Source organism: Ursus arctos, unplaced genomic scaffold (genome assembly GCF_023065955.2).
Source record: "Ursus arctos isolate Adak ecotype North America unplaced genomic scaffold, UrsArc2.0 scaffold_1, whole genome shotgun sequence".
NCBI classification, from domain to species: Eukaryota; Metazoa; Chordata; class Mammalia; order Carnivora; family Ursidae; genus Ursus; species Ursus arctos.
This window is the reverse complement of record NW_026622763.1, coordinates 48975518-48997889: the sequence shown is the minus strand read 5'-3', so window position 1 is coordinate 48997889 and position 22372 is coordinate 48975518. Positions and strand designations below refer to the sequence as shown.

Genomic DNA, 22372 nt, shown 5'->3' with positions numbered 1-22372 from the left:
CCCTTCCTTATAAGTATTTTAAAAGTCAAAGCCAAATAAAGAAACATTTATTGAGGTATCCTGTCTGCTCTGTGTAAGGTACTGTACAAGGCTTTGGGCAGCGTGAGCAAGCAGCTTAAATTAAGCCCTTGCCCTCAAGTGGTTTGCAATCTAGCCAAACAAACATAAATCTATTCGGTATAAATATATTCAATGAAGATATTGAATAATAGTGCAAGATGTCAATAAAATCTGGCATGGAATAATAGTTTGTTTTGAATTAAAGAAATTATACTTCAACACTTGGTCCAAGTTTGGTAGAGGGAGAGAACATTTCAAGCTTGGGTCACAGAAGGAAGGCCTGACAGGAAGCAGAGAGCACTTAGGATGAGAGTATCTCTGCTGAAGACGCTGCTTTCCGGTTTCCTAAAGAAATAGACTCGCTATCATTTAAAGCATCCTCAAGGGTCAGAACTGTTACTAACCCATATGTTCATTTTCTAAGTGCAAAATTCTTTATTTCCTGAAAGCAATTTCAGACTAATCTGTGCCTCCCCTCCCTAGCCCTGCCAATCCCCCAAGGCCTGTGCCACAGTGTGGTAGTTGTGCTGAAAAAACCATCGAGCTTTCTTGCTATGCCCCACATTCTCACCTTAGAAATTGTCCCAGAGAGTGAAACCCCCTGGACCACAGTCAGCAGAAGGACTGGGCTGATAAAGTGTTTTTCTCCTTCCTTGGGATGATGACACACACATTTTTCAGTGTTACTTTGAGATGGAAAAGTTGAACAGCTGGCTCCGATTCCTGGAGGAGGTCACAGTAAAGCCTCCAGATTTATAGCACACATCTCTCTACCAGTGTCTTCACAGACCCCAGTCTGGCTTTTTAAAACCTCTCCCCAACAGCGATTTCTCCATCACTGCATAACCAGCATGAGTGAAGGGCCTTGTCAGAGCACTGGGCTGCCATCTACTGCCCCTGGCTTCCAACTGCCAGTGAGTCATTTTTGCCTGTAAAAATGAAGGTGTTAGGGGCACCTGGGTGGCTCAGTCAGTTAAGTGTCTGCCTTTGGCTCTGGTTACGATCCCGGGGTCCTGGAATCTAACCCCACATTAGGCTCCCTGCTCAGCAGGGAGACTGCTTCTTCCTCTCTCTGCCCTTCCCCCCACTCATGCTCTCTCTCTCTCTCAAATAAATAAATAAAACCTTAAAAAAATAAAAATAAAATAAAATGAAGGGGTAGGCATCTTTGCTGGGATTGGTACCATGGGGTCTAGGTGGAGATTTGGCTGGACTGATGATAATTCTGCGTCGATAAGATGCCTCACCCGAATTTCATATTTTATCTTCCTCTGTACCCACAAATGTAATCTTTGGTAAGCTTGACCCTACTTCTGAATCTTAACATTTCCCTCCCCTCTTTTGAAGGTTGCTGGACATTGAAAGTGAAATGATCAAATTTGCCAGTTACTATGCTGGAATCGCTTTGGTAGTACTTATCACAGGATATATTCAAGTGAGTGGCGCCTCCATTTTATTTATGGATCCACATCTGGGCTCAGAGACATTACAATGAAATGCAAAGTTCACTCTTTTACTTTTAAGTTGTTCAGAAGCCCGAAGGACTACAGTTTTATTTGGAGGTGGGAGGGGGCGAGAGAATGGGGAAGGATTCTTCTCCGACGGGGAGGAAAATACAGACAGTTGTCTAGAGAGACTAGACTGAATTCCAATGCCCTGTCCTCCCCCACCCCCTCTATTTCATCTTCTAAACTCAAAAATAGGCAGTTGTGGGTGTGTTTGTAAAGGGGGTGTGGGCACCCCAGAGAAAGCCAGACGTGAGGAATTGGAGGAAAGTGAACTTTACTTTCTTTTTCTCTTTCATTGCTAAAAATCTCACCAATCTGTGTTCCAACCCCAATTCCGTGGACTGAATCTAGAGTGTAGTCTGGATTTAAACCATGGAAGGGCCTGGAATTACTTAACCGTTATTAAAGAAGAAAAATATTTCATCTTTTACCTTCTTCTGTAGAAAAAATAATGAATCCCCTCAACCCCCATTCATTCAAGAATTCCAGGAAGTCCGTGTTCATTGTAAAGAGAAATGAATCCATTTCCCCTATTCTGGTACTGAGGGTTTTAATGACAGCCTGACTTTGCTTGGTTGGGGACAGCTATCAGTAGATTCCCTGCCAATGTCATAATTTTTGTCTTCCTTTCTCTGAAAATTATTGTCCAACAGTCTGAAAACTATGCATTCATGCTTGTTGGCAGGCCTCTCAGGAGGAAAAAATACACTCGGAAGGGCCATGCAAAAATAGGGATATAAGAGCAAGAATTTCCCTTTCGTGCTGTGAGCCTTCCTTTACGCATGAGGAAAGTGAAGCTTGGTAAGGTTAGATCTACAAGTGGCAAAGCCGAATTCACACCCAAACCTTCCGGCTTCCCTGGCCACAGCCGTTCCCCTCACCCTGCTTTCAGCAGCAGCTGCGTGAGCTCACACCGCCCTTCCCATGACTCGGCAATCTGTGAAGCACTTTCCTCTCTTCCTCAAGGCTTATGTTGAAAGTATTTTCTTCTGAAAAGAGAAGGAATGAACGAATATTTTTAACATCACAGTGCCAAACATTCCTTGCTCCATTTTCAGATATGCTTTTGGGTGATTGCTGCAGCTCGTCAGATACAGAAAATGAGAAAAATTTCCTTTAGGAAAGTAATGCGAATGGAAATAGGATGGTTCGACTGCAATTCCGTGGGAGAGCTGAATACAAGATTTTCTGAGTAAGTGGCTGGTAGGAGGTTTTAATGTTATGTGTGCGTTTTTGATCATAGAACCCTTGTTTCCAAATTAAATAACAATTAGAAACACGTTTTCAGTTATTTTGGATGCATTTTATCTCTTAAGTTGGGATTTTACAGGTAGCATGGTTTTTTCATAGGTAACGCTTTATCCGATATGGTCATTAACAATTGAAAGCCAGGATACTACGATTTTGTTTGTAGGCCCTAGATTAAAATGTTGGAAATGAAATATTACAGAAGAGAGTTAAAAGAAGTAAGGCTATATGGCCTCCGAAAGAGAGACTGAGGGATGTCACTGCATGTGTGTACAGGGAAAAACAATGTAATTAGGATGAATTATCTTGCCTTGTCTGTTGAGACCATTTCTGCACATGAAAACAAAGACCAACAAAATCCAAAATAGTCTGAGAAAGATTCAAACTAAACAACTGGTTTTAAATCCAGTTTATACCTAAAGACCATTTGGGGTCATTGATAGCCCCCTTCCCCTCCTCCTCCAGGTATTCTGAATGAGCCCTGAGTAATTAGAAGCAATTGAACCCTATTGAATTGAACTTTGGGGTCTCATGAGGTCCCATGAGAGAGTGTGTAGTATGGTGTAGAGCAAAGACTGAATGTTGGGATACTTGATTCTAGCACTCATTCTGCCCCTTCCTTACTGTGACCTTGAACAGATCCTTAAACCTTACTAGAATACAATTGTCAAATCCCTGGGTAATATCTTAGGTCCTTTTTTTGCTATTCAGTCCTAAGCCCTGTTTGCTCCATCTAAACAAGAGATTATGAGAATGTTCCTAGGAATATGAGTTTAATGTATTTATATTCAAACAGTATTCTAGAAGACTTACCGTATGCAAGCCATAAAGATAAACCACACAATTCCTGATCTCAGGGAACTTACAGCCTAGTAGGAGGGATAAAAGGTGCAAGCAAATAAATAATCAAAGCTGACATACTGATAGCTTACTGTACTCTAGGCACTGTTCTAGATACTTGACATATATTAACCAATCCTCATTACAACCCATCGAGGTAAGTTCTGTCATTATCCCCATTTTACAGATGAGGAAGCTAAGGCACAGAAAGGTTAAGTAATTTGCCTAGGAAAAGCTTGTGTTCAAATTCAGAGTCTGGCTCCAGAGTCTGTGATCTTAACCACTATTCTATCCTGCCTATAAGCAGAATGCAATAATTACATACACGTACACACACATACACAGATTCATTACATTGCTATGCAAACACACATAGGAAGTTATTACTTTTTCCTCAAGGGTTTTTATGAATTAGGTGGTGCGTGGGTTGCACCTTGAGGTTGAAAGGATTTAGCAGGTATGAAGAAGGAAAGAAGGGCTCCTCAGGACAGACCAAGAACATAAACTATAAGAAAGAAAGAGACAAATAAGATGGTTTCCGAAAAAAAAGTCTTTGTCCACATTGAATGGACACCAGTTGGGAAAGTGGGTTGAGGACAAACTTACTTGGCTGTGAGGGAGGGAGAGGCTATAGTAAGTTTCTTCAAATGCAAAAGTCTATTATGTTTCCCCCAGGCAATGGGGTACAGAGACGGCAGTAGAAGGGAAAGGCTGGGATTTCTCAAAAACACATTTGAATTGGCCAAATTCAGTTTTAGTGATTAAAGCCTCTCTTGTTTCTAGCGATATTAACAAAGTCAATGATGCCATTGCTGACCAAATGGCCATTTTCATTCAGCGCATGACCACGAGCATCTGTGGGTTCCTGTTGGGATTTTACCAGGGTTGGAAACTGACCTTGGTCATTATCTCTGTAAGCCCTCTCATCGGGATTGGAGCAGCCATCATTGGTCTGGTAAGAGTGTCTTCCCACTTCTCTCCAAGACATCTGCACTGAGAAACAGCCAGAAGTGTGAAACTTGACTCCTTTTTCCTGTGTACGTTTAGTCAACATTATTTATCACTGTTCTGGTTTATTTTGTTTGATTATTCCTCGGTATCAAATAACAATCCATCAATCCAGGGATTGATGGTATTCTAATAACATAAATATTATTGTATTAATAATAATAACAACTACCTTTGTTGAGCATACACTATTTTGCCAGACACTATTACAAACTTCATATGTATTAGCTCTAATCTTTACAGCAATCTTATAGAGTATTAATGCCATTTTAAACATAAGAAATGGAGGTTCAGAGAGGTAAAGAGACTTGTCTGGGACTGCACAGGTAGCGAGTGACAAAACTGGATTCAAATACAAGGGAGTCTGACTCCAAATCCCCATGCACTTTCTCATATGCCTATTGCTTCCCATGGTCTCCCAAACTCAGATGTTTTCTTCAAAAAGGCCCAACAAATGTACCCAGATCAGGAACAAACACATAAAGGAGATTTCCACATTCACAGCTGTGTTCTCCGTGCCGTCTGATCAGTTTCAGAAAGAGGTCACCTGACCCATTCCGAGCGGTATTTCCATTTCCCAGACGTGCAGGCCAAGAAAAAGTGTAGGAGTAGGAATATTGGGTCATCCCCATCAGAAAACACTCCCAAGGATTAATAAATTCTTACATCATACTTTGAGAGCAGCCACCTCAGATAGCAGCTCATGGGATCAGGCACACTCATAATTCGTTGTAAATGAGAATAGAATTCAGGTGAAAAGCTGCATACGCTCACATCATTGAGCAACAGGAAACCAATCTCCATAATATTTTCTAGCAAAATATTCTTCACAATCCACTGGCTATATTACTCTAACATTTCCCAGGTGGTGGTACAGAGTGACAGTGGCAAAGAGCTCACTCCTCTCAACTGGTCACCCCCTGATTCTAGCATCTGGCTTAAGAAAGGCATATTTAGCATGTCAAAACTTTAGCTTCCTGTCTTGAAGATAAGGTCATTGTGATGACTGAAGGCATAATCCATGTTATGCACTTAGCATGGCATCGGCACAGAATTAATTGCTAAAGAGATATTTGCTTTTATTTTTTCCAATCCACCATAATGTGCAAGCTTTATGACAGTCTTTCCTCCCAAACACTTTCTAGCTTCACTCCAGGGAAGCCTAACCATCCACGGGGCATCTTTGGGGATTCTGCAAACATTTGATTCAGCTTTTTTCCCCTAAATACACTTACTCTCTTTCCTCAAACCTGTGATTAATTAATATTCGTACTCAGATGGGTCTTATGTAACATTTCAACATGGTGGACATGTAGGCTGGGTAACTTGATTTTAACAGGCTTAGAGCATAGTTTCTCTTCCTATCTCAGTGCCCGTATTTCAAGTTTTTGTAATTGCGTCACCGATTTGGAATGTTGTAGCTTTGCACTGGTTTCTTCTTGAATTCAAGTCTGTGCATGTTTGTGTAAAATGATACAAGTAACTTCACTAGGCCCAATTCAGAAGCAGGACCAAAAGAAAAAAAAAAAGAAGTAGGAGGGGCAATATATAACCTGTTACATGTTATTGTGGGCTTTATATGCCTGTGTCTGACTTTTATATATACCATGAGAAATATGAGCAATCGTTAAATGTTTTCCAATTTACATCTTTAAACTCCTTTATCAATTTAACAGAAGTGTCCCAAGATTATTTAATGTGCATTAAATTACAAAAAAGCTATTAATATTCACAACTACTTAATTTCCTTAATACATAATTTAGAAATAAATTAGAAGAGGATTGTGGTAAAAACTGTAATGTCATTCGTAACACCTAAATTCAGATTTTCATGTTGATGAAAACAGTCCTGCTTTCCCTATTGTTGCCTTTTCTTTCTTTTTTTTTTTTTTAAGATTTTATTTATTTATTTGACAGAGAGAGAGAGACAGCCAGCGAGAGAGGGAACACAAGCAGGGGGAGTGGGAGAGGAAGGAGCAGGCTCCCAGTGGAGCAGGGAGTCCGATACAGGGCTCGATCGATCCCGGGCTCGATCGATCCCAGGGACCTGGGATCAGGCTCTGAGCCGAAGGCAGATGCCCAGCGACTGAGCCCCAGGCGCCCCTATTGTTGCCTTTTCAATTCACAACTCTTGTGAAGTGTGGACTTGTGACATAAATATGTTGTAACAAAATACTACATTTACTTGTTTTGTATCTTAGAATTCCATTTAAGATTTTGTTTGAGAAGAGTTCTGCTGCTAAAAGTTTGGAAAAACTTGGAAGATAAACTCCTTTAGTCTGGGTACTTATGTATTTTAGATTTCTGAGTTAGTTATCTTCTACCATATTTGCTTGTGTTCATTCTGCTACCTTCATCTGTGCCAGGGATTCCTTTGGTGATTAATTCTAATTACAACTCAATCCGAGTCCAATTTTAGAAAAAGTAACTTGTTAAATATTAAACGCAATGTCTTTTTAGTTCCTTTTGTAAAGAGCAAAGCTAGTTGAGCCCCTCCAGTTGAGTCAAATGGTGTAATATTTATCTGGAGCTTTCTCCTGTGCAATTACCTCTACAGCATCACGAGCCTCTGTATTGTCAGGACCTCTCTCCCAACTATATACTCTGACTAACCTCCAGTGTCTGTCTCTGGTGTTTGTCTGTAAATTGGGCAAAGGGCCTGTGGTCGATAGCAATGAAATGTGACATGGTTTCATTTGAAAACTGCATTAATATAATGAGTGAAACACTGTGGTTTCACAGGATGCCCTATCTGGGACTTACTCTGTGAGAAGGTTTTTGAGGTTGACTTCTAATGAAGTCATTTCGATATGCTAACAACCAAACATTCATGGATGGGGCTTAACACGGGTCAAACTTGGGCCAGATTCTTTCCTCGGTGAACACCTTTATGGTGAGAATCTAGTCTTGTATGAAACCACACCACATACTTACTCTGCTAAATGAACCATGGAATGACGGGCTGACTTACATAATTCCCTGGTCTTCACGTTTTGTTTTCTTCTTCTGGATTTTAGAGTGTGTCCAAGTTTACTGACTATGAATTGAAGGCCTATGCCAAAGCAGGGTCGGTGGCTGATGAAGTCCTTTCGTCTGTGCGAACAGTGGCTGCTTTTGGTGGTGAGAAAAAAGAGGTGGAAAGGTCGGTTTATTGAAATGTCTGCCACTTTCCTGAATTTCGTCATTTGGCGTATTACCCGGAATCTTTCCTATTTTGTACAAAGTGGCAGATTTGCCTTGGTCTGTTCACCCTGAGAGCTTTTGTTCAAGAGGTAACTGAGAGTAATTAGCTGGGCAAAGCACTCCAAGGACCCCAAGCCTTTAGCTGTGTGTTTTGAAAACGTTGTAGTGGAGATTTTTAGAATGCTATCTTGGGGTAGGGATTTATTTCACTCCGGGGACGTGTATGTACGCACGTTATACTCCCTGGTCCGTGACGCTGTTTGCTGCATGATCTCAAATGCAGTTCAACACATTTTTTATTCAGTATCTTTTATGCAGCTACACATGGTCTTTATAAAGTCTGATAAAATTTCCACTTAATCAAACAAAATTTAGCATTGGGTATATTACAGACCATCTCTAGGAGATTAATTCTTAATGAGAATAAAAAACCTAAATGATTCAAACAACACAGTTGTCAAGAATTTGATTTTGTTTATTCTTCCTCTTATCTAGTATTTATGAAGTGCTTACCATGTGCCAGGTATGATTTTATAAAATAGCCACCAATTTAATTCAACTCTTATGTCATTCTCAATTGTTACCAAATAAAAAAGAGAATAGAATTTACAATCTCTAATTATTCTCTTTTCCTTTTTTTTTGTTTTTGTTTTTGTTTTGCTTCTTTTGGTTTATAGAGTGAACTTACCTAGTTTCTCACAAAAAAATTTCAGTGGCATTCTATTCCCACCATAAGAGATATTCATTATTGTTACTAATAGCAGCTTTTTTTAAATAATAATTTTTCTTATGTTATGTTAGTCACCATACAGTACATCCTTAGTTTTTGATGTAGTGTTCCATGATTCATTATTTGCATATAACACCCAGTGCACCATGCAGTACGTGCCCTCCTTAATACCCATCACTGGCCTATCCCAATCCCCCCCCAAAGCCCTCAGTTTGTTTCCCAGAGTCCATAGTAGCTTTGTAAATGTTTTGAAAATGGTAACAAACAAAAAATAGCCTTTCACTTTGTCCTGCCAAATATTAAAAGTTCTTCATGAATTTATTTTTTGGAACGAAGGAAGGCAGTTACAGAATGTCTGAGCTTTAAGACAATGCCAGTTATTAATGGCGAGGTCATGGAATCACTGCAGCCTAGTGCTTGGATTGAATTTCTACATAGTTATCCATGTCCCATGGCTGTGCACCTGACGGGTTATGTTACAACATAGCATTCTTGGTCATGGGGCAGAGGGGTGGGTGTGTGGGGACGAGTTGGTGCAAACACCGGTTTCAAACGTGGGGGAAAACTGTTGCATCATTTTCGGATAGAAAGCATGCCATGTGACTTGCTAAAAACGATTCAAGCACACGTAGTACTGGATCCCTCGTGTCCAAACGTTTGTGTTGAAAATTCTTTTCTGTTGGGGTAAAGTTCTCACTTTTCTCACACTGTTCTTATCCGAGAAGTGATCAGCCATGAGGTTTGGTTAGGCATCGTTCCTTCAACACATTTCGTTGCCAGATTGAAACAAGCTAAATAACTACACGGAAGTTTGTCATTTTCTTTCCCGAAAGCTGCTGTGTGTCTGGGGTGATTTTATGACCATTGAGTAAAAGCACTGCATTGCGGCTGATTTAAACATTCTATCTGGAGCTGCTGCGGCTGACGTAGACACAAATGCTCTCTCTTCACAGGTACGAGAAAAACCTTGTGTTTGCCCAGCGTTGGGGGATTAGAAAAGGGATCGTGATGGGATTCTTTACTGGATTCATGTGGTGTCTCATCTTCTTCTGTTATGCCTTGGCCTTCTGGTATGGCTCCAAACTTGTCCTAGAAGATGGAGAATACACGGCGGGAACCCTTGTCCAGGTACTTTGGTCTTAATGACCTAGATATAACATTTCCTGCTGGAATCTGGGAAAAGCCTACAGTCAAGGCATTTTGTTTATTCCTTTAGTGTCCAAGGGAGGAGAGCGTCAGTGATATGATGGAGTCCATCTGCAGAAACAAGCAATACCTACACATTTTATAGTAAAGGAACACTGAGCATTTGAATTGATGAGACCAGCGATTTAATGATCTTCACTTAACTGAAGATTTTATAGCTGTCAAACAATGATTTTCTGACTGAGTCCAAAAGATAATATGCCATGAAAATGGGAAGTCAGTGATCTCTCAGCTAAAAATTAACAGCTCATGTAGTTAAGCTTAATAATAGTACAAGATATGTGCTAATGGACATATTTGTAAAACATAATGAGTTACTAAAATACCAAGCCAATAATATCCTCAACGGAACAGGTAATACGACTGACCATATTTTATTGTTCACTTGTGCTGTAGCCATGCAAGCACGAATGCCGTGGCCATTTTCATTTTCAGCATTTTTTCCATTGTTCTTTCAAGTATTGTTGAGCGTCTGCTATGTGCCAGACCCGTACAAAGCACAGAGGATTCAAGAGTGAGCCAAAGAAATGTGATCTTTTCCTGATGTGATTTATAGATCAGTGGGGAAGAGAGGCAATAATTAAACAACCGCATCAATACCTAATGACAGATGAAAACACGTGCTGTAGAAGACAGGGAATGTTAGCAGTGAATGGCAGGGTAACCGGGTGTGGCTAGGGTCAGAGAAAACTCTTCCTCCTGCTCACGAACCCAACGTCTTTCCTCCTTAGCTTACATCTGGACTCTTGTCATTGTTCTGATGCTCAGCTGAACGGCACCTCCCCAGTAAGGCCTCCCATGCTCATTCAATCTTTTATTCTCCTGTATGGCTTGAACTTTCCCTTCAGAGCCCTTGAATGAAACTGAACACGTGGGTTTGTTTACATTGGTTCCCACCCCTTCCTGTTCTCACACAGGAGGCCATGGAGGTAAAACATGAAATACATGTTTCATTTGGCCTAATAATTAATTAAGTACATTCATCTTTTTTAAGATTTTATTTATTTATTTATTTATTTATTTATTTATTTATTTATTTGAGAGAGAGAGAAAGAGAGAGCATGCACGAATAAGTGGTGGGAGGGGTAAAGGGAGAGGGAGAGATTGAGAATCTCAAGCAGACCCCATGCTGAGAGCAGAGCCTGATGCAGGGCTCCATCCCACAGCCCTGAGATCATGACCTGAGCTGAAATCAGGAGTTGGATGCTTAACTGACAGAGCCACCCAGGCGTCCCATAATTAAGTATATTAATTTTAAAAGCATGGAGATGAGAAGCAGTTTCATATAAGATTCTTAAATAAAATATTTTGGCTCAAGATTCTAGGTGAGACAGGTACCAATTAAACAATGAAAAATGCCGAAATCTTATATACTAGAAATTTGCTAGCTGATAGCTTATAATGTGAGGTCTGCTGCTTTAATATTAACACATTTCTAGGGAAAGTTGAATGGAATTTTATTTACAAATAGAAATGATTATCAGAGGTCAAACCATAGTCAATCTAAGCTACTAACTTCATTTCATTAACAGCTTGATGATACACAAAGAACAACTTTTTAAAATTCAGTTCGTCTGGGATGCCTGGGTGGCTCAGTTGGTTAAGCCTCTGCCTTCAGCTCAGGGTCCTGGGATCAAGTTCCACACCAGGCTCCTTGCTCAGTGAGGAGCTTGTTTCTGCCTCTGCCTGCTGTTCTCCCTGCTTGTGCGCTCACTTTCTCCCTCTCTCTCTCTGACAAATAAATAAAACTTTTAAAATAAAATAAAATTCAGTTCTTCTTTGCAAGATAAACAACTGGCATCATTTGAACTTTGTTCTAAAACATTAAATATGGTAAGACATGTTAAAGTGTCTTTTGAACCTTAAAGGGATAGTATAGATGGCAAATGTTGCTGTTATTGTAATTTGAGCACTTTCTTAACAGCTCTAATATAGCTTTGCACATATGAAAAACCAGTGAAAGTACCGCAGGTCGGAAACCTGACTATGAAGTCCCTCATCTTTGTTGGTCTAATGACTCTTAAGAACTTTCGACATTTACCAATTGACTTCAGTCCCAGATGCTTATATCTGATCGTTCTGCAGAAAAACATGTGTTGAGAAAAGACAGCCTTCCTTGCATTCCAGGCCTGCAAAGAGAGGACAGAGGTATGCCCAAATAACAGTTCAGAGGGAAAAATGAATTGCTAAATTGAAAATTAAATAATACACAATTCCAGTTGAAAACACTGAATTTAAAAATCCCTTGGTTACTCTCTCTAGCAGGAATCCAATTTTATGGTTCTGTTAAAAGGTAAATTGAGGCATACCACAATTTTTAAGAGATTATTTAAGCAAATATAATTCCAATCAGGCAGCACCAAGCCAGAAGTGATGAGAAGCCACTCTCTACCCACGGGAGCAGAGGAGAGAATTTTATAGAGAAAAGGCAGAAGCAAAGCAAAAAAATTACTTAATTGGCTCTGGCTTAAGCAGCTGCCTTGCCTGGGGAAGTGTAATTGATCATTTGTCATTGGTTGCCCTTAGGTTTTTGATGTCTTAACCTTGAGACATTTGCGCTTAGGGTTTGGTTTGCTCATGCAGGCTACTAAGGCATTAAATCCACCTCAGCCTGATGTCCTCCTTGTTTAACTAAGTTGACAGTCCTCAGCTTCAAGTGTCCACTCTTGTCTATACCTTCAGTAAGTAATTTGGCTGAGACAGTACTTACTATGTGCAGATGTGACATACTATGTGTTTCTAACATTTTAATAATCGATTATTAACCTTACCTCTGCCTCCTAAATGCCTTCCTGCAAGCCTCTGCTTACACCTTAAGAAATATCCCTTTGAAAAAATGAGAGACCTCCATTAACAGTATAATCACTGATAGCTCTCTCTCTCTTTCTCTCTGTCTGTCTCTCTCTCTCCCCCTCCCTTCCTGCATCCCTCCATCTCTCTTTCACTCATGTGTGCAGACACATTTTTGTTCATTCTTCTGAGTTACAATCTACGAAGTCTGAGTATACATGAGCTGAGTTGAGTGTTATTAATCCACTAAAGTAATTAACAATTAGGTTAAGTGAATATATTTTTGATGAACAAAATCATTATTGGCTACATGGTAATTGAGCATACATGGTAAGTGGTTCACATAAATGACTGTGATTGGTATCTCTCGTACACAGACAAAAACAAACTCTGTGATCTATTAGGAGTATAAGGTATCGAGCACTAAGTGACATATTTCATATAAATACCATATGTCATATCAAAACTTCATTCTGTACTGATGTCATTGTACTGCCACTTAAACATGAAATGGAGCCATGAGGTTGAAAAATATGTTTTGAGGGGCATGGAGTGGGATATAAACTCACATGTCTGTGCCTCCAGGGCCTGACTCATTAATCACCATTTTCCTGCCTCTGGATCTGCCTTCCAAGGAGCCACCAATCCCCTTTCCCCAGCACAGCACACCCATAGATAGATTGTTCCCCAGTGGTCTCCCTTGCCTTTCCTCTTCCCACACTCCATGGGGCTAGAGTACAATGTTTGGGTTGGGCAATGCTGGTCTGTTGGGATGGGCGCTAGCCATTGTGATGATATTAGGTACATGTCTCTGTCCTGTCCCACTCACTCTTTCCCTAAGTACCCTGAGGGAGACATTTGCAAAGCCAGGCTGAGCAAGGTTTGACTACAAACCTCAGCATAGGCCCCTGGTGATTCAATCTACAATCTAGAGCAAGGGTCAGCAAACTATGGCCCACCAGCCAAATCCAGCCTGATGCCTGTTTTTGTAAATAAAGTTTTATTAGAACACAACCACAACTATTTGTTCACTATAGTCTATGGCTGCTTTTATAGTACATTGCAGGGTTGTGTAATTGCTTTGGAGCCCATAAGGCCTAAAAAGCCTAAAATATATACTATCTGGCATATTATAGAAAATGTTTGCTGACCCCTGATCTAGGACATGTGGAAGGCTTCCTTTGCTCAGTTGGGAAGACCTCTGATAAAGTTGGTCTTAACCCAATTTAGAGAAGTACTGTTCTGTCTATTCACTGTATCACTTCCTAAGTGTGGAATCTTGCTTCTTTCAACACCACAATTATTTATGTGGCTAACACTGGATTAATCACCTTTAAACTAATTATTTCTCTTAATGCTCATAAAAGTCCCATGAGGTATATGCTATTAGTACGCTTGTGTGACAGATAAAGAAATTGGGGCTTGAAAAATGAAGTAATGTGTCCATGGGAGGAACTATCTGCTGTAATTAAGAAAAAGGAACGAGAAAGATGAAAACAGAATGTTGGTCCCACACATGGAGTAGGGAATTCAGGGAGAAGGCACGAGAGGGCTGGTGCACATCATCATGATATGTGGAATGGAGGTTAAGAGAGGAATGCAGGTAGCTGGGAGGCTCTGAGGAGTCTCATGGTCCAGACAGAAGACTAAAAGAAAGCGGGGAAGCCATCCCAGACTAGGTTCATTTGACTGCCTGAGGAAGACGCATTTCAGGCAGCAGTCAGTCTTCAGCTCAGCAAGTAACTCCTGTCCCTGACGGATGGTGGCCAATGAAACATCCTCCGTGAGGATCATGTGACCGGCACCCATTTGGTCAAAAGGAGTCTTATGCTCCTCCTAGAGGCATGGGACCAATTGTCTCATTGCTTCTTCCTTTATAAACAGCACTGATAAACACGGAGTGCTATTGGTAGGGACATCTGCTCGTGATCAAGTTGCCTTCCCCTAACTTAAGGCAATGACTGGGTTGGTGAGTTAAAGGACAGCTTCCTCAGCATAGCCCAGGAACCTGGCCATACCCACTGCATGCCACCAGCAGCAGATGGGCCTGTTTGCGAGACGGAACGCCAGTTGGGATCCTGGGTTCAAATACTGCTCTACCACTTAATACATGTTGTAATGTAGGATAAGTTAGGGAACCTTCATTCTCCTTGGTTTTCTCTTCTGTTGTATGGATTAAATGAAGTAATACAGCTTAAAGCACTTACAGATAGACATTAGTAAAAGTAGTAGTAGCAGTAGTAGCAGTAGTTATCCTAGTAATAGTCTACTAGTAGCAGTAATATAGCAGTAGTAGCAAACCTACGTTGCATGTACTTATCTCTAGGACAATCAAGCTGATCATGCTGTCTTTATTGCTTTAACCAGAAACCATATAAGCCTGTTTATATCACAAACGCAATTATCGTATCACCATTCTAACTCACTTTGTGTCTATATGCTGCCTTGCTTAGACCTCTTACTCGTTTCAAGATATGTTCTTCTTTGTAGAATAGGGTTCTACACTCCTATAGTGTAGTGTTTTACACATGGATGTTCAGTTAAATGTAATGTAGTCTTTAAAACCATAACAATAGAAAAATTGGAAATACTTTGCAGAACAAAAACTATTCCAGGTGTTTCTAAAGAGCGATTTAGCTTTCAAACTCCCATGGAAGAATATTTCTGAGAAATATCTGAGCTCACATGGGTAGCCCAAATGATGGCACTATTTACCAATTGACAAAAGCACATGAAAACTATGTTTATCTCTTTTCATTTCAGATTTTCCTCAGTATTCTATTAGGAGCTTTAAATCTTGGCAATGCATCTTCTTGTCTGGAAGCCTTTGCAACTGGGCGTGCAGCGGCCACCAGCATTTTTCAGACAATAGACCGGGTATGTGAAAGCCAAATTAAAGGCCAGGAGCAGGTTGGGGGTGGGGAGAAAAATGAAGTTCTGAGGAATTTACCCTCAATGTTAAGGAAAATGAGGGCCTATCGCAATACCCTTAATTTAGCAATACTTAATATGGACTGTCATGAGCCAGACCCATACTAAGTTGGGACTGAGAGAGTGAAATAGAAGAAAAATAAGGCCCTTGCTCTCCTATCATACTGGAAAACATGCAATAAAGAAGTAAGCACATTTATGGATCTGGTCTTATATATAGTATATATTAGTATATACTAATACTATTCATACCTACTAATATAACATCTCATATTAATATCTCAGTAAATGTTAGTATTATTACTATTATTAGTAAATATTTAATATGGAAGCAACTTTGGTGCAGTGTTTTACCTGGCTATTTTTCTGTTTTATGAGTAAATTCAAACCAAGATGGACAATAAATGCATATATATTCATTGTTGCTATATTCCTTTTATATTCTACTCCAGAAACCCGTCATTGACTGCATGTCAGAGGATGGTTACAAGTTGGATCGAATTAAAGGTGAAATCGAATTCCATAATGTGACCTTCCACTATCCTTCCAGACCAGACGTGAAGGTAAGTGTTCATCTTTTCCCCGGGAATGACGGCATTTTTCTTCTTTGAGGATTCATATCCAGGGCCACGAGTTACTTGTTTTTCTGGAGCATGACAGTTTCCAGGAAGAAGGAACAGAAGCACGTTTCTCTGGGAGTGCCTTTAGGCATCATGTCATTTCCAAGGCAACACGTCACATTCCTTTGCAGTAACGACAGCGTGCAAATCCCTCTGGTGGGGACACAGTCTGGCAGCCCATTCAGGTTAGGTCAGGCTAAGTATGATCCTCTGCTGAAATGAGTGGCAGGGCTTGTCATTGTAAGCATAAGCTAAATAAACTGCAAGGCCATCAGAACAATCCAGAAGTACAGGTGCAAACGGTGGAACACTGAGTGGGGAGAGTACGTCTGGCAAAGAAAACTGTTGCCTTTGTAGTTTTTCACTTCCTATCTGTAAGGTCACGAGGGTCACAAGATCCGTCTTTGGAAGAAAGGTAATCTCGTGACCTCATGCTCACGTGTCTTGTGCTGGGTGATCGCCCAGGGCACGTGAGGAAGGAAATTTAGTTTTCCTGCACCTACAGAGCAGGTGTTTTTAAAGGCAATTTACTCTATAGGAAAATTAGGATCTACTCCCTTGAATAGGTTGACTTTGAAATGAGACTTTTTCCTAATTTTTAACAGAATACCTCTAGCCACCCTTTCTTAATAATATTTCTATGATGGGAACTAAATCCTATGCAACTTATTTCTGATACTACATACCTAAAATGTAGGTAAACACATACATACACACGCACACACACACACACATATATATGTATATAAAACATAGGTACCTATATATTCTGATTAAATTGCTGGAGCATATTTTCTATTAGTTACATATCACCTATGTATGGAAACATTAAATGTCACAACGTATGTCAAAGTACCTTGTGAAAGATAAACCACAAGGTCGTACTCAGAAAAGATTTTTTAATGGATGGCTAAAAACTTGCTTTAGAATATCTGTTCAGAACAAGCTTGTAACAGCTGTTTCATAAATCCCAGTTGAATTAAAACACATTTATTTCATTTCTGTTTTATCCTCTATTCCCAACACCAGTAGTTTGTTTTCATAAAATCTTCATCCTTACACCTGTATGTCCTTAGCCCTGCTGGGTGCCGCACTGTACTGGGCTGTAATGAGAAAAAGCACATACAACGCCTGCCCGCCCTCGGGGAGATTACAGTCCAGTAAGTGAAAGTCTGTTTGCAAGCCTGACTCTCCAGTGTGAAATGAAAGATATGTGAGATTTTGTCACCTAAAGGACCCTACACCACCTTGACATGATAAGTATAAAAATCACCACTGAATTGGTGAAAATATCCAACAGATGCTTATGAATTAGATTCCTGTTCTTCCCTTTCTAGACTTAGCAGCAGTTAGCCTCTACCTTTAACAGGGCTTTAAACTTAACAAACACACCACAAACATTTGTTAGGGAAAGTTTTTCAGATGATATGTTCACACACAATACAAATGTATGACATCTTAAAATTTGTAAATTATTATTAATCCATGATCAGTAAATTAGTATTATATTTCAAACTTAATGGCTTTCTTTCCTTAACTAATTGGGATAGCCTCCTTGAGGCATCCTAGTATATCCGACGTGTTTTATTTGTTTTTTTAAAGATTTTATTTATTTATTTATTTGTCAGAGAAAGAGAGAGAGAGCACAAGCAGGGGAGCTGCAGGCAGAGGGAGAAGCAGGCTCCCTGCTGAGCAGGGAGCCCGATGTGGGACTTGATCCCAGGACCCTGGGCTCATGACCTGAGCTGAAGGCAGATGCTTAACCGACGAGCCACCCTGGCGTCCCTATCAGAAGTGTTTTAAATGTGGATTCTGGAACATACGTTTATAAGTTGGCATGGTTTATTTACTTCAACAGTGTTACCACACATCATTTTCTTTCTTGGGTGCCACTATCAGTTTGTTAACGAGTAATGTGCTAAATGCTAAAACGTCATCGTAGGCACTGTTGACTAATTTTCTGATTATTGATGGATATTGATAGGCGGCATAAGTAAACCCGTATAGAGTATCCTCACAAAGCATCCTAACTTACAATCTAATTGCTGACAATCTGAACATTGTTCTTTTCTTTTCTCTACAGATTTTAAATAACCTCAGCATGGTCATTAAATCAGGGGAAATGACTGCTGTGGTAGGAGCCAGTGGATCTGGGAAGAGCACAGCCCTGCAGCTTATCCAGCGTTTCTATGACCCCAGTGAAGGCATGGTGTGTGTCTTCCAGAAACCTCTCAATACATGGGGATGGGAGAGTGCAAATGGAGATACGCTGGTCAAACACAAACGCCTAGCATACACTGAGACCGTCCTGACATGCAGAGCTGACTTACTGGGTGTTTGACTGAATTGACTGGACTGATTCCCTACACAGTGGTTGTGTTCAATGAATGACCAGCCCGTTCGCTCAGTGATGTAACTAAATGTGCACACACATTCAAAATGCTATTGTTACCTCTTCAGTGAACTCACATTTCCGTTTCGTTCTTTGTATTGTAACAAACTCATTATTGTCTCTTCAAGTTTTCCAAATGCTAATTAGTAGGAAAGTTTGCATGGCTGGAATGAACAGATTGATTGATGACTGCTTTGAAAATTTAGGTTTTAAAGAAAAATCATATAACTTCACAACTACTTCGTCTCTTTTCTCCTTGTGTTTATTTGCCTACAAACATAGACCTAAACTAAGAAAATAAATATCTGTAATTGCAATTTGTTTATCACATTTGTCTATCACATTTGTCAAGCACTCTATGGAAATGATTACTTATTTTCAAAATGAGCCCCAACGTGTATATACTCATTTTATAAATAAGGAAGCAGAGTCAGAGAGATTGAGACTTGACCCGATTTGAACCCAGGTCTGTTAGATGCCAAAGGCTCTGCTCTTTCCACACTCTCAAAGTCATTCTTGTCAACATTTCCTTGATGCCTTGAGATAGAATCATCTGAGTACGTATCAAGTGGCTTCAGCGCAAGGCGTTCCCTGTCATGGGTGCATTGTTACACTGACATGACAAACGTAATGGAATTTTTCTTTGATGCGAACAGTGCATCCTACAGGCATTCTTTGCTACATACCAACTATACTCTGAATACATAGAAATCATGGTCTCTTGATGTAAGATTTTTACTTTTTTGCTAATAATGATTTTTGCTTATCCCACCTACAGTTTCAATTACTTTTGAACAGCAAAGTGCTATTTGATGAATCTGGCCAGAAAGTAAGATTTACTGTAAAGCATGCCTACAAGATAGGGACCATTTCTTATTTTCTTTGTAGCTTTTGAAGCCCATTTTAGGTCACAAGTCAAAAGGTAATAAAAATATACAAAGTATGGTGAATAACTGACTTGACTCTATTGAAAAATTAAAATTTTTCCATTCCCGGGCGAATCGTGTTACATTAAATGTGTTTTTACAATGAATTGTTCTATAGCTAGACTTGATTTCAACTCTATATTGTCACTCCTATATAAATAACCTCATTGTAAGAGGAATTTTTCTGTTATAATCTTGCGGGTCTCTATTATTTCTCCCCATAGGTCAAGTACAACATAACATTTTGGTTCAGAGATGTGACGTTGTGCTTATGTTCTCTAGGTGACTTTGGATGGCCACGACATTCGCTCTCTTAACATTCAGTGGCTTCGAGCTCAGATTGGGATAGTGGAGCAAGAGCCCGTTCTGTTCTCCACCACCATTGCAGAGAACATTCGCTATGGCAGAGAGGATGCAACGATGGAAGATATAGTTCGAGCTGCCAAGGCAGCCAATGCCTACAATTTCATCATGGACCTGCCACAGGTACCCCTAGCCTCTATTCCAGGGAGGGAACCCAGAAGTTGTAAAAGGAAAAAGAAAAAGTTACAAAATACTATACATTTCTTTCCATTTGAATCCCAAATCATTGAATTCTTAATACCATGTTCGGTTTTGTTCCTGAAAAGGTACCACGAGTTTTCCCCTTTGCCTGAAAGCATAATGTTGATATATTAAAAATCTACCAAACAGGAACTTTCTTCTAAAAGCTCTCTTTGACAGAGGCACAGTCCCCTTCCTCCATCTGTTAAGCATTTGTCCAAGCAGTTGATAAATTTGTTATGTGGCAATGACTTACACAATGCTCGGTGATGCCTACCAATGTCATTGTTCTTTCATTTTCTGTGCTTAGGCAGCTAATACTGTGGCCTCCATACTGTATCTCGCATATTCAAAAATTCCTCATTTATCTTCATTTTAAACAGCAGTGATGACAAAAACCAACTCTGTATTATCATACTTATAGGTTTTTTGTAGCCAATGGTCTGCTAAGTCGAAGAAGAGCTATTACTACCAGTTAACATTTATATAGTGCCTCCTACTGACCAGACACTGTTCTAAGCACTTTACATCTCACTTAACCCTCACGACCATCTGTTGACAGCTACTGTTATTATTTCCATCTGTAAAGAGAGAACCAAGGTTCCAGTAGGTCAAATAACTTGCTCAAGGCAGGAGAGTGAACCTTCACACCCAGGTGGCCTGGCTCCAGAGTCTGTGCTCGAGATCATTTCCTGTTCAGGTTTCTAGATTACCTGTGTGAATAGGATTGCAGCTGTGAGTATGCTATAGTCCAGTGGTAAAGAGAATAAGGCTTTGGAAGCAGACTGCCTCCGTGCAAATCCCAGCTTCTCCTTTGCAAACTTTATAAACTTGGGCAAGTTACTTTAGGCCCTTACACCCCAGCATTTCCTTACCCATTGATTGAGGAGAACAGCAGTACCTGCCTCGTTGAGCATCTGCGAGAACGAATGAGGTGATATGTGTAAAGAGCTCAACTTTATGCTTTATACATGGTAAGTGCTCAACTCATGTTGGCTAAGAATAAACAAGACAAGAGCCTGACATCATTGTGAGGTTCCAATATAATGCTAGACATGAAAGATACTCAGGAACTTTTTGCTGTCAATGGTAATGGTTGTACAGCTAGTTTGATCTTTCATTTGCAGTATAGAGACAGCTTAATATTGTGTTTTCCTGTGTTGCTTAGCTAGAGGAAAGAGGGAAGAATTTGATAGATGCTTTAAAATGGGTTTTCAGGAACCTGATCAACTTTTATTTTGGTGGAAACATTTTTTTTTTTTTAAGTAGGCTCCACACCCAGTGTGGTACCCAACACAGAGTTTGAACTCAGGACCCTGAGATCAAGACCCGAGCTGAGATCAAGACTCAGATGCTTAACCAACTGAGCCACCCAGGTGCCCCTACTTTGGTGAAAACATTTGATTTTGAAGTTGAGCTAAAGAGAAACATTTATACAACCCAGTGAACCTGGGAATGAAAGAATAAATCAATTTCTTTTTTTTTTTCTAAAGATTTTATTTGTTTATTTGGCAAAGAGAGAGAGAGCACAAGCAGGGGGAGCAGCAGAGAGAGAGGGAGAAGCAGGATCCCCACTGATCAGGGAGGGGCTCGATCCCAGGACCCTGGGATCATGACCTGAGCTGAAGGCAGACGCTTAACCAACTGAGCCACCCAGGTGCCCCAAGAATAAATCAGTTTCTTTATCTTACACACAAATATCGATCTGGCAATAATCTGTTTCAGGAAAGGGTATTTCTTTCAGTGAAATTTGGGCCTGTGAAAATTCATGCTTGAGAAGGATGCCAGAGAGGATCTTGTAATGATCACTTCCAGGAGCCATCAAATTATTCGTCTTCATTACCGGTGTCACCTTCTTCCTAGCAATTTGACACTCTTGTTGGAGAAGGAGGAGGCCAGATGAGTGGTGGCCAGAAACAAAGAGTAGCCATTGCCAGAGCGCTTGTCCGAAACCCCAAGATCCTGCTTTTGGACATGGCCACCTCGGCACTGGACAATGAGAGTGAAGCCATGGTGCAAGAGGCACTGAGTAAGGTTTGTTGAAAGTCTGAGTTCATTTTACAAGACCATGTGGAAATGTGCTGTAGGAAGTGCAGCTTGCTGAGAGAGGAGGCATGGGGGGAAGGACGGGATGGAGAGGGGGAGAGAAGGAGAAGGACTACATGGGTCAGTGTCTCCAGTCCGACTATTTAGAAAATACTGGCTGACTAGAATGTTCCTCACAGTTGAATAGAAGTCGGTATGGCTTCCTTCCAAAAGCTACAAATGCAAAATTTTAAATTTTATTAAATCTAACTTATAAAATGTGATTTCAAAAATTTCCATTTTGATTTTAGCTGTTCATTAAGAGCAGCAATTAGACCAACGTGTGGGATGTTCACGGCCTT

General features: G+C 40.3%; 1 protein-coding gene across 4 annotated transcripts in view; it reads left to right on the top strand.

Moving 5' to 3' along the window:
• Nucleotides 1–22372, top strand: part of ABCB11 (ATP binding cassette subfamily B member 11) — a 78296-nt gene that overhangs the window by 19502 nt on the left and 36422 nt on the right. For all 4 annotated transcript variants that reach the window (XM_044381499.3, XM_044381500.3, XM_057318406.1 and 1 more), the window contains 10 exons: nt 1408–1495; nt 2627–2760; nt 4440–4611; nt 7682–7806; nt 9531–9705; nt 15337–15450; nt 15957–16067; nt 18208–18333; nt 19725–19928; nt 21849–22019. In XM_044381499.3, the coding sequence (XP_044237434.3) occupies nt 1408–1495; nt 2627–2760; nt 4440–4611; nt 7682–7806; nt 9531–9705; nt 15337–15450; nt 15957–16067; nt 18208–18333; nt 19725–19928; nt 21849–22019 (1420 nt within the window). The remainder of the gene's footprint in view (nt 1–1407; nt 1496–2626; nt 2761–4439; nt 4612–7681; nt 7807–9530; nt 9706–15336; nt 15451–15956; nt 16068–18207; nt 18334–19724; nt 19929–21848; nt 22020–22372) is intronic.